This window comes from Streptopelia decaocto (genome assembly GCF_964273445.1).
Source record: "Streptopelia decaocto genome assembly, chromosome: 2".
NCBI lineage: Eukaryota > Metazoa > Chordata > Aves > Columbiformes > Columbidae > Streptopelia > Streptopelia decaocto.
Genome location: NC_138655.1, coordinates 654,062 through 665,573, shown reverse-complemented (window position 1 = coordinate 665,573; position 11,512 = coordinate 654,062). Strand labels below are relative to the sequence as shown.

Here is an 11,512-nt window from a genome sequence, read left to right as displayed (position 1 = left end):
GCCGAGTCCTACCGAGTCTTGCCGAGTCCTACCGAGTCCTGCCGAGTTCTACCGAGTCCTGCCGAGTCCTGCCGAGTCCTGCCGAGTTCTACCGAGTGCTGCCGAGTTCTACCGAGTGCTGCCGAGTCCTACCGAGTGCTGCCGAGTTCTACCGAGTCCTGCCGAGTCCTACCGAGTCCTGCCGAGTCCTGCCGAGTCCTACCGAGTCCTGCCGAGTCCTGCCGAGTCCTGCCGAGTTCTACCGAGTCCTGCCGAGTTCTACCGAGTCCTGCCGAGTTCTGACGAATTCTATCGAGTTCTACCGAGTCCTACGGAGTCCCATCGAGTCCTACCGAATTTTACCGAGTCCTGCCGAGTCCTACCGAACCCTACGGAGCTGTTCCGAACCCTACCGAGTCCCACCGAGCCCTGCTGTGTCCTACCGAGTCCTACCGAGTCCTACCGAGCCCTACCAGCCCTTCCGAACCCTCCCGAGTCCTACCGATTCCTACGGAGTCCCACCGAGTCCTACCGAGCCCTGCTGTGTCCTACCGAGTCCTGCCCAGCCCTACCGAGTCCTACCCAGCCCTACCGAGACCTGCGGAGCCCTACCGAACCCTACGGAGCCCTACCGAGTCCTGTCGTGTCCTACCGAGTCCTACGGAGTCCTACCGAGTCCTACGGAGCCGTGCGGGAACGTACCGAGAGCTGCGGAGCCTTACCCTACGGAGCCGTGCGGGAACGGACCGAGCCCTGCTGAGCCCTACCGGGACCTGCGGAGCCTTACCGAGCCCTACCGACTTCTACCGAGCCTTACCGAGCCCTGCGGAGCCGTGCGGGAACGGACCGAGCCCTGCTGAGCCCTACCGGGACCTGCGGAGCCTTACCGAGGCGGACCGAGCCGTGCGGGAACGGACCGAGCCGTACGGTGAAGTACCGACCCGTACGGAGCCTGCCGGTCCGTACCGAGCCGTCCGGTGAGCTCGCAGCCGGCCGGTGAAGCCCCGAGCCGCCCGGTCCCGAGCCGCCCGGTCCCGTCCCGCCCGGTCCCGTCCCGCCCGGCCATGGCGGCGGCGCCCGGTCCCCGCGGGTTCCAATTCGCCATCGACCGCGGCGGCACCTTCACCGACGTGTTCGCCCGCTGCCCCGGCGGCCGCGTCCGCGTCCTCAAGCTGCTCTCCGAGGATCCCGCGTACCCCGACGCCCCCACCGAGGGCATCCGCCGCGTGCTGGAGGAGGTGCGGCCCCGCGACCCCCGGGACCCCCCGGGACCCCCCCGGGACCCCCGAGACATCCCCGGGACCCCCCCGGGACCCCCGAGACATCCCTGGGACCCCCCTGGGACCCCCTCGGGACCCCCGAGACATCCCCGGGACCCCCCCGGGACCCCCGAGACATCCCCGGGATCCCCCCGGGACCCCCGAGACATCCCCGGGACCCCCTCGGGACCCCCCCGACATCCCCGGGACCTCCCCCGGCATCCCCCCGATATCCCTGGGACCCCTCCTGGGACCCCCCAGACATCCCCGGGATCCCCTCAGAACCCCCCAGACATCCCTGGGACCCCCCCCCAGACATCCCTGGGACCCCCCCCCAGACATCCCTGGGACCCCCCCGGGATCCCCCCCGGGATCCCTGAGACATCCCTGGGACCCCTCCCCAGACATCACTGGGACTCCCTCCGGGACCCCTGAGACATCCCTGGGACCCCCCCCGGGACCCCCCAGACATCCCTGGGATCCCCCCGACATCCCCGGGACCCCGCCCAGGACCCCCCCCGGGACCCCCCAGACATCCCTGGGACCCCCCCGGGACCCCCAGACATCCCTGGGACCCCCCAGACACCCCCGGGACCCCCTGAGACTGCCCTGGGACCCCCCAGACATCCCTGGGACCCCCTCTGGGACCCCCCAGACACCCCCGGGACCCCCTGAGACTGCCCCAGGACCCTCCAGACATCCCCAGGACCCTCCTCCCGGGACACCCCTGGGACCCCTCCAGGACCCCCCAGGTCCCCCCGGGACACCCGTGTGACACCTCCAGGACCCCCAGATGTCCCCAGGACCCTCCTTCTGGGATGTCCCCCCAGGACCCCCCGGGACCCTCCTACGGAATCCCCCTTGAGACCCTTATAGGGCTTCCCTGAGACCCCCGAGACTCCCCCCAGGCTCCCAACACCCCCCAGACCCCCCCCCAAGATTCTGCCAGGGCCTCTCACCCAGGACCCCCCAAGACCCCCCGGGATCTCCTGCTGGGAAACCCCTGCCCAGGACCCCCCCAGAACCCTCCCCCAGGATCCTCTTTGGGACCCCCTGGGGCTGCCCCGGGGTCACCCCTGGAGCCCCCCAGGACGCCCAAGACCCTTCCCCCGGCTCCTCCTCAGGACCCCCCAGGGTCCCCCCAGCCGGCCCAGCTCCCCCTCCCAGGGCTGGGGGTCCCGCTCGCCCTGTGCTGGGAGGGCTGGGGGGTCCGTGGGGCTGGGGGTCCGTGGGGCTGGGAGTCCGTGGTGGGGCCATGGGGCTGGGGGTCCATGGTGGAGCTGTGGGGTGGGGGGTCCATGGGGCAGAGAGTCCATGGTGGAGCTGCGGGCCAGGGGGTCCATGGGGCAGGGGGTCTGCAGTGGGACTGTGGGGCGGGAGGTCCATAGTGGAGCTGTGGGGCTGGGGGATCCATGGGACTGGGGTCTGTGCTGGGTCCATGGGGCAGGGGTCCCTGGGGGTCTGTGCTGGGTCCATGGGGCAGGGGTCCCAGCGGGGCCGTGGGGCTGGGGGTCTGTGCTGGGTCCATGGGGCAGGGGTCTCTGATGGAGCTGTGGGGCAGGGGGTCTGTGCTGGGTCCATGGGGCAGGGGTCCCTGGGGGTCTGTGCTGGGTCCATGGGGCAGGGGTCTCTGATGGAGCCGTGGGGCAGGGGGTCTGTGCTGGGTCCATGGGGCAGGGGTCCCTGGGGGTCTGTGCTGGGTCCATGGGGCAGGGGTCGCGGCGGGGCCGTGGGGCTGGGGGTCTGTGCTGGGTCCAGGGGGTGGGGGTCCCTGGGGGTCTGTGCTGGGTCCATGGGGCAGGGGTCGCGGCGGGGCCGTGGGGCAGGGGTCCCAGGGGGCTGACGGCGCTGCGGCAGGAGCGGGGGGTGCGGCTGCCGCGGGACCAGCCCCTGGACGCCGCCGGCATCGAGTGGATCCGCATGGGCACCACGGTGGCCACCAACGCGCTGCTGGAGCGGCGCGGCGAGCGCCTGGCGCTGCTGGTCACCCGCGGCTTCCGCGACCTGCTGCACATCGGCAACCAGGCGCGCCCCGACCTCTTCGACCTGGTGAGCGCCGCGCAACCGCACCGGGGCGCCACCGCACCAGGGCGCCACCGCACAGCGGCGCCCACCACGGCCGGGATGGGCTGGTGGGTCCCTGGGACCCATGGAGACCATGGCTGGGGTGGCAGGTCCCTGTGTGACCTGTGTCATCTGGGGTAGGGGTGGCAGGTCCCTGTGACCCATGGGGACCATGGCCGGGGTGGCAAGTCCCTGTGTGACCTATGTCATCTGGGATGGGGTGGCAGGTCCCTGTGACCCATGGGGTCCAAGATTGGAGTGGCCGGTCCCTGAGGTCCCTGTGACCCATGGAGACCATGGTTGGGGTGGCAGGTCCCTGTGTCACCTACAGTGTCCAAGACTGGGGTGGCCAGTCCCTGAGGTCCCTGTGACCCATGGAGACCATGGTTGGGGTGGCAGGTCCCTGTGTCACCTACGGTGTCCAAGACTGGGGTGGCCAGTCCCTGAGGTCCCTGTGACCCATGGAGACCATGGTTGGGGTGGCCAGTCCCTGAGGTCCCTGTGACCCCCGGAGACCATGGTTGGGGGGGCCAGTCCCTGAGGTCCCTGTGACCCATGGAGACCACAGTTGGGGTGGCAGGTCCCTGTGTGACCTATGTCATCTGGGATGGGGTGGCAGGTCCCTGTGTCCCATGGGGTCCAAGATTGGAGTGGCCAGTCCCTGAGGTCCCTGTGACTCATGGGGACCATGGTTGGGGTGGCAGGTCCCTGTGTCACCTGTGTCATCTGGGATGGGGTGGCAGGTCCCTGTGTCACCTACGGTGTCCAAGGCTGGGGTGGCCGGTCCCTGAGGTCCCTGTGACCCATGGTGACCACAGTTGGGGTGGCAGGTCCCAATGTGACCTATGTCATCTGGGGCTGGAGTGGCAGGTCCCTGTGACCCACAGTGTCCAAGGCTGGAGTGGCCGGTCCCTGAGGTCCCTGTGACCCATGGTGACCACGGCTGGGGTGCCAGGTCCCTGTGTGACCCACATTGTCTGGGGCTGGAGTGACAGGTCCCTGAGGTCCCTGTGACCCCCAGTGACCAGGGTTGGGGTGGCAGGTCCCCATGACGCCCGTGTCCAGGCTTGGCGTGCCATGTCCCTGTGTGACCCCAGCATCTGGGGCTGGGGTGGCACGTCCCTGTGTGACCCCACCCTCTGGGACCCGGTTGCCACATCCCCGAGCTGTGACATTGCCACGGTGTGTCCCCGTGACCCACACTGGCTGTGCCGTGGGTCACACGTCCCTGGGACCCACAGCGTCCAGCCCTGGGGTGTCACATCCCTGTGACCCCCACTGTCCGGGATCGGGGGCCGTGTCCCCCGTGTGCAGGGTCCCCGTGTCCCCGTGTTCCCAGCGCAGGGTCCTGATGTCCCCGTGTCCCCTGTGTGCAGTGTCCCTGTGTCCCCACTGCATGGTCCCGATGTCCCTGTGTCCCCGTGTTCTCAACGCAGGGTCCCTATGTCCCCGTGTCCCCAGCGCAGGATCCCGGTGTCCCCGTGTGCAGGGTCCCAGTGTCCCCATGTCCCCAGCGCAGGGTCCCCGTGTCCCCGTGTGCAGGGTCCCGGTGTCGTCGTGTCCCCAGCGCAGGGTCCCGATGTCCCCATGTTCCCAGCGCAGGGTCCCGGTGTCGTCGTGTCCCCAGTGCAGGATCCCCTGTCCCCGTGTTCCCAGTGCAGGGTCCCTGTGTCCCCCGTGTGCAGGGTCTCTATGTCCCCGTGTCCCCAGTGCAGGGTCCCGATGTCCCTGTGTCCCCACCGCAGGGTCCCTATGTCCCTGTGTCCCCGTGTTCTCAACACAGGGTCCCTATGTCCCCGTGTCCCTGTGTGCAGGGTCCCAGTGTCTCCGTGTTCTCAACGCAGGGTCCCGGTGTCCCCTGTGTGCAGGGTCCCTGTGTCCCCTGTGTGCAGGGTCCCGGTGTCCCCGTGTTCTCAACGCAGGGTCCCTATGTCCCCGTGTCCCCGTGTGCAGGGTCCCAGTGTCCCCGTGTCCCCAGCGCAGGGTGCTGCTGTCCCCGTGTGCAGGGTCCCTGTGTCCCCGTGTCCCCAGCGCAGGGTCCCGATGTCCCTGTGTGCAGCAGGGTCCCGATGTCCCCATGTCCCCACCGCAGGGTCCCTGTGTCCCCTGTGTGCAGGGTCCCGGTGTCCCCGTGTCCCCAGCGCAGGGTCCCGATGTCCCCGTGTCCCCCGTGTGCAGGGTCCCGGTGTCCCCGTGTCCCCAGCGCAGGGTCCCGATGTCCCCGTGTCCCCCGTGTGCAAGGTCCCTGTGTCCCCGTGTTCCCAGCGCAGGGTCCCGATGTCCCCAGCTCCTGTCCCCGTGTCCCCAGCTCCTGTCCCCGTGTCCCCGCTCCTGGCACGCGCTGCCGCAGCCCCGTGACCGGCCCGTCTCGGCTCGGCGCGTGTCCCCGCGTGACCCGCCCGGCCGGGCTCGCGCTGCCGCGGTCCCGTGACCGGCGGGGGGCGCGTGTCCCCGCGTGTCCCCCGCGCCCCCCGCGCGGCGGGGCCGGCCCCGTGTCCCGTGTCCCGTGTCCCGTGTCCCGTGTCCCGGGAGCGGCGCTGGCCCCCCGCCAGCGGCACAGCCGGGTCCCAACGGCCACACGGTGTCCCCAGTGACGTCCCTGCAGTGTCCCCAGTGTCCACAGGGCGATGTCCCCGCGGTGTCCCTGGGGGGACCTTCCCCCAGTGTCTCCAGTGACGTCCCCGTGGTGTCCCTGGGGTGACGTCCCTGCAGTGTCCCCAGGGTGACATCCCCCCAGTGTCTTCCAGTGACATCCCTCCCGTGTCCCCTGGCTCATGTCCCCCGGTGTCCCCCAGTGATGTCCCCGCGGTGTCCTCGGGGTGATGTCCCCCTAGTGTCCCCCAGTGACATTCCTGCGGTGTCCTTGGGGTCATGTCCCCCTTGTGTCCCCCAGTGACATGGCTGCGGTGTCCCCCGGCTGATGTCCCCTACAGTGTCCCCCAGTGACACCCCCACAGTGTCCCCTGGCACATGTTCCCTGGTGTCCCCAGTGATGTCCCTGCAGTGTCCCCAGGGTGACGTCTCCCCAGTGTCCCCCAGTGATGTCCCTCCAGTGTCCCCTGGCTCATGTCCCCCGATGTCCCCCAGTGATGTCCCTGCAGTGTCCCCGGGTGACGTCTCCCCAGTGTCCCCCAGTGACGTCCCCCCAGTGTCCCTGGGGTGATGTCCTTGCGGTGTCCCCAGGGCGATGTCCCCCCAGTGTCCTCTGGGTGACATCCCTGCAGTGTCCCTGGGGTGATGCCCCCCCCAGTGTCCCCCAGTGACATCGCTGCGGTGTCCCCTGGGTGATGTCCCCCCAGTGTCCCCAGTGACATCCCCGCAGTGTCCCCTGGCTGATGTCCCCCGGTGTCCCCCAGTGATGTCCCTGTGGTGTCCCCTGGGTGATGTCCTGACTGTGTCCCTGGGGTGATGCTGATGGCCCCACAGTGTCCCCCAGTGACACCCCCACAGTGTCCCCTGGCTCATGTCCCCTGGTGTCCCCAGGGTGATGTCCCTGCAGTGTCCTTGGGGTGATGTCCCCGCAGTGTCCCCCAGGTTGACATCCCCACAGTGTCCCCAGGGTGATGTCCCCACAGTGTCCCAAGGGGACATCCCCACAGTGTCCCCAGGGTGATGTCCCTGCAGTGTCCTCAGGGTGATGTCCCTGCAGTGTCCCCTGGGTGATGTCCCCATGGTGTCCCAAGGGGACGTCCCCACAGTGTCCCCAGGGTGATGTCCCCCAGTGTCCACAGGGTGATGTCCCCGCGGTGTCCCTGGGGCACTGTCCCCGCGGTGTCCCTGGGGTGCTGTCCCCGTGGTGTCCCTGGGATGACGTTCCCCAGTGTGTGCAGTGATGTCCCCGCGGTGTCCCTGGGGTGCTGTCCCCGCGGTGTCCCTGGGCGCTGTCCCCACTGACATCCCCTGTCCCCGCAGGCGGTGGCCATGCCCGAGGTGCTGTACGAGGAGGTGATCGAGGTGGACGAGCGGCTCATCCCGCACCAGCCCGACTGCCGCCTGCCCGGCAGCGCCGACATGCCGCGCCTTGAAGGTGACACAGGGGACGCCACTGTGGTGACAGAGGGGACGCCACCGCGGGGGGGACAATGGGGATGGCCACCGTGGGGACAGTGGGGACGCCACCGCGGGGGGGGACAGTGGGGATGGCCACCGTGGGGACAGTGGGGACGCCACCGCAGGGTGACGATGGGGACGCCACCATGGGGGTGATGATGGGGACGCCACTGCGGGGTGACAATGGGGATGTCACTATGGGGGTGACAATGGGGACGCCACCGCAGGGGTGACAATGGGGATGGCCACCATGGGGTGACAATGGGGACGCCACTGTGGGGTGACAATGGGGATGGCCACTGCAGGGGTGACAGTGGGGACACCACCGCGGGGTGACGATGTGGAACCCTGCGGTGACAGCTGGGGACGCCACAGCAGGGGTGACGATGGGGACGGCCACTGCAGGGGTGACATTGGGGACGGCCACTGCAGGGGTGACATTGGGGATGCCACCACAGGGTGATGATGGGGAACCTTGTGGTGACAGCTGGGGACGGCCACCACGGGGTGACAATGGGGACGCCACTGTGGGGTGACAGTGGGGACCCCACAGTAACAGCTGGGGACAGCCAATGTGGGGGTGACAATGGGGACGCCACCGCGGGGTGACGATGGGGAACCCTGTGGTGACAGCTGCGGACGGCCACCATGGGGCGACAGTGGGGATGCCACCGTGGGGGTGACGATGGGGACGGCCACTGCAGGGGTGACGTTGGGGACGCCACCGCGAGGTGACGATGGGGACGCCACCACGGGGTGACGATGGGGACGGCTGCTGTGGGGGTGACAATGGGGGTGGCCACGGCGGGGTGCCGATGGGGACCCTGCGGTGACCGGGCCGCCCGCAGGCAGCACGGGGCCGGCGCTGCTGGTGCAGCGGCCGCTGGATCTGTCGGCGCTGCGGCCGGCGCTGGAGCGGGTGCTGGCGCGCGGCATCCGCAGCCTGGCCGTGCTGCTGCTGCACTCCTACGCGTGAGTCCCTGCACCCGCACCCCGGCCCCGCACCGTGTGTCCCCAGCACCGCATGTCCCCGGCACCCATGCATCCCCGTCACCTGCATGTCCCATCTCCTGCGTGTCCCCGTCACTGTGTGTCCCCATCACTGTGTGTCCCCGTCACCGTGTGTTGCCATCACCTGCATGTACCCGTCACCTATGTATCCTGTCACCCGCATGTCCCTGTCACTGCGTGTCCCCGTTCCCCGTGTGTCCCCGTCTCCCATGTGTCCCATCTCCTGCGTGTCCCCGTCACCGTGTGTCCCCATCACCGTGTGTCCCCGTCACCCACATATCCCCATTGCCGTGTGTCCCCGTCACCATGTGTACCCGTCACCTATGTGTCCCGTCACCTGCATGTCCCCGTCACCCACATGTCCCTGTCACCGTGTGTCCAGGTCACCGCATGTCCCTGTCACCATGTGTCCCCGTCACCCGCGTGTCCCCGTCACCTGCATGTACCCGTCACCTGCGTGTCCCTGTCACCCGCGTGTCCCTGTCACCCGCATATCCCCGTCACCCGTGTGTCCCTGTCACCGTGTGTCCAGGTCACCGCGTATCCCCGTCACCTGCGTGTCCCCATCACCTGCATGTACCCGTCACCTACATGTCCCGTCACCCGCATGTCCCTGTCACCCGCGTGGCCCCGTCACCCGCAAGTCCCTGTCACCCATGTGTCCCTGTCACCATGTGTCCAGGTCACTGCATGTCCCTGTCACTGCGTGTCCCTGTCACCCACGTGTCCCCGTCACCCACGTGTCCCCGTCACCCGCATGTCCCCGTCACCCGCGTGTCCCTGTCACCATGTGTCCCTGTCACCATGTGTCCCCGTCACCCGCATGTCCCTATCACCCGCATGTCCCCGTCACCCGCATGTCCCCGTCACCCACGTGTCCCTGTCACCGTGTGTCCTCATCACTCCCATGTAACTGTCACTGTGTGTCCCTGTCACCCACATGTCCCTGTCACCTGCATGTCCCATCACCTATGTGTCCCCATCACCTGCATGTCCCTGTCACCTACGTGTCCCTGTCACCTACGTGTCCCTGTCACCTACGTGTCCCTGTCACCTATGTGTCCAGGTCACCTGTGTGTCCCCGTCACCCGCGTGTCTCTTTCACTGTGTGTCCCCATCACTGTGCGTCCCTGTCACCCGCATGTCCCTGTCACCGTGTGTCCCCATCACCCACGTCACTGTGTCCCTGTCACCCGCGTGTCCCTGTCACCTGTGTGTCCCCATCACTGTGTGTCCTGTCTCCATGTGTCCCTGTCACCTCGTGTCCTGTCACCACTGTCACCGTGTCCCGTCCCCGTGTGTCCCCATCACCTTGTGTCCCCATCACCTCATGTCTCGTCACCATATCCCGTCCCTGCATGTCCCCGTCACCTGTGTGTCCCTGTCACCCCAATCACCTGCGTGTCCCTGTCACCACCGTCACCCACATGTCCCATCCCCACGTGTCCCTGTCACCCATGTGTCCCTGTCACCCATGTGTCCATGTCACCATGTGTCCCTGTCACCACTGTCACCCGTGTGTCCCCGTCACCCCCATGTCCCTGTCCCTGCGTGTCCCCATCACCTGCGTATCCCCATCACCTGCGTGTCCTTGTCACCCACATCACCTGCGTGTCCCTGTCACCACCATCACCCACATGTCCCATCCCCACGTGTCCCCGTCACCCGTGTGTCCCCGTCACCCGTGTGTCCCTGTCACCCGTGTGTCCCTGTCACCATGTGTCCCTGTCACCACTGTCACCCGTGTGTCCCTGTCACCCACGTGTCCCTGTCACCATGTGTCCTCATCACCCCCATGTCCCTGTCACTGTGTGTCCCTGTCACCTGTGTGTCCCCGTCACCACTGTCACCCACATGTACCATCACCCACTTGTCCCCATCACCCATGTGTCCCTGTCACCCGCGTGTCCCCATCACCCACATGTCCCTGTCACCACGTGTCCCTGTCACCATGTGCCCTCATCACCCCCCTGTCCCTGTCCCTGCGTGTCCCCATCACCCGCGTGTCCCCATCACCCGCGTGTCCCCGTCACCCGTGTGTCCCCATCACCGCCGTCCCCGCGTGTCCCCGCAGGTGGCCGGGCCACGAGGAGCAGGTGGGGGCTCTGGCGCGGGAGCTGGGCTTCCAGCACGTGTCGCTGTCGTCGTCGGTGGCGCCCATGGCGCGGGCGGTGCCGCGCGGCTACACGGCGTGCGCCGACGCCTACCTGACGCCCTGCGTGCAGCGCTACCTGCGCGGCTTCCGCGCCGGCTTCGCCGACCAGCTGCGGGTGAGCGGCGCCGAACCCCCCGCGTCGCTACCGGTGATGCCGGTGCCGGCGGCCCCGGCGTCACGGTGGCCACGTGCCGCAGGACGTGCCGGTGCTGTTCATGCGCTCGGACGGCGGGCTCACCCCCATGGAGCAGTTCGGCGGCGCGGGCGCCATCCTGTCCGGGCCGGCGGGCGGCGTGGTTGGCTACGCCGCCACCGCCTTCCGGCGCCAGGCCGGCCGGCCGGTCATCGGCTTCGACATGGGCGGTGAGCAGCGGGGGGGGGCGGGGCGGCGCGCGCCGCGCGGTGCTGACCCCCCTCCCCAGGCACCTCCACCGACGTGAGCCGCTACGCCGGGGAGCTGGAGCACGTCTTCGAGGCCACCACCGCCGGCGTCACCATCCAGGCGCCGCAGCTCGACATCAACACCGTGGCGGCCGGAGGGGGCTCCCGCCTCTTCTTCAGGTGGGCGGGGGGCGCCCCGGGGGGCTCAGGGGGCTTCAGGGGGCACCGATGGGTGGGGGCACCCATGGGTAGGACAGAGGGGGACAGGGGCTTGGTGGAGCCAGGGCTGTGGTGACACATGGATGGGTGGGGGGAACTGGGCACCCATGGGTGATGCAGGTGGGCGGGGGGCTTCAGGTGGCACAGATGGGTGGGGGCACCCATGGGTGCCATGGGTAGGACATGTGGGGACAAGGGGCTCGGTGGAGCCAGGGCTGTGGTGACACATGGATTCAGATGGGTGGGGGAACTGGGCACCCATGGGTGCTGCAGGTGGGCGGGGGGCTTCAGGTGGCACTCATGGGTGGGGGCACCCGTGGGTAGGACACAGGGGGACAAGGGGCTTGGTGGAGCCAGGGCTGTGGTGGCACACATGAATTCAGATGGGTGGGAA

General features: G+C 68.7%; 1 protein-coding gene across 2 annotated transcripts in view; it reads left to right on the top strand.

Moving 5' to 3' along the window:
• The first annotated feature begins 97 nt into the window (after nucleotides 1-97).
• OPLAH (5-oxoprolinase, ATP-hydrolysing) overlaps nucleotides 98-11,512 on the top strand; it is a 39,966-nt gene continuing 28,551 nt past the window's right edge. For both annotated transcript variants that reach the window (XM_082047138.1, XM_082047139.1), the window contains exons 1-7: nucleotides 98-1,217; nucleotides 3,096-3,287; nucleotides 7,215-7,329; nucleotides 8,201-8,324; nucleotides 10,438-10,633; nucleotides 10,716-10,881; nucleotides 10,941-11,079. In XM_082047138.1, the coding sequence (XP_081903264.1) occupies nucleotides 1,044-1,217; nucleotides 3,096-3,287; nucleotides 7,215-7,329; nucleotides 8,201-8,324; nucleotides 10,438-10,633; nucleotides 10,716-10,881; nucleotides 10,941-11,079 (1,106 nt within the window). In that variant the 5' untranslated portion in view covers nucleotides 98-1,043. The remainder of the gene's footprint in view (nucleotides 1,218-3,095; nucleotides 3,288-7,214; nucleotides 7,330-8,200; nucleotides 8,325-10,437; nucleotides 10,634-10,715; nucleotides 10,882-10,940; nucleotides 11,080-11,512) is intronic.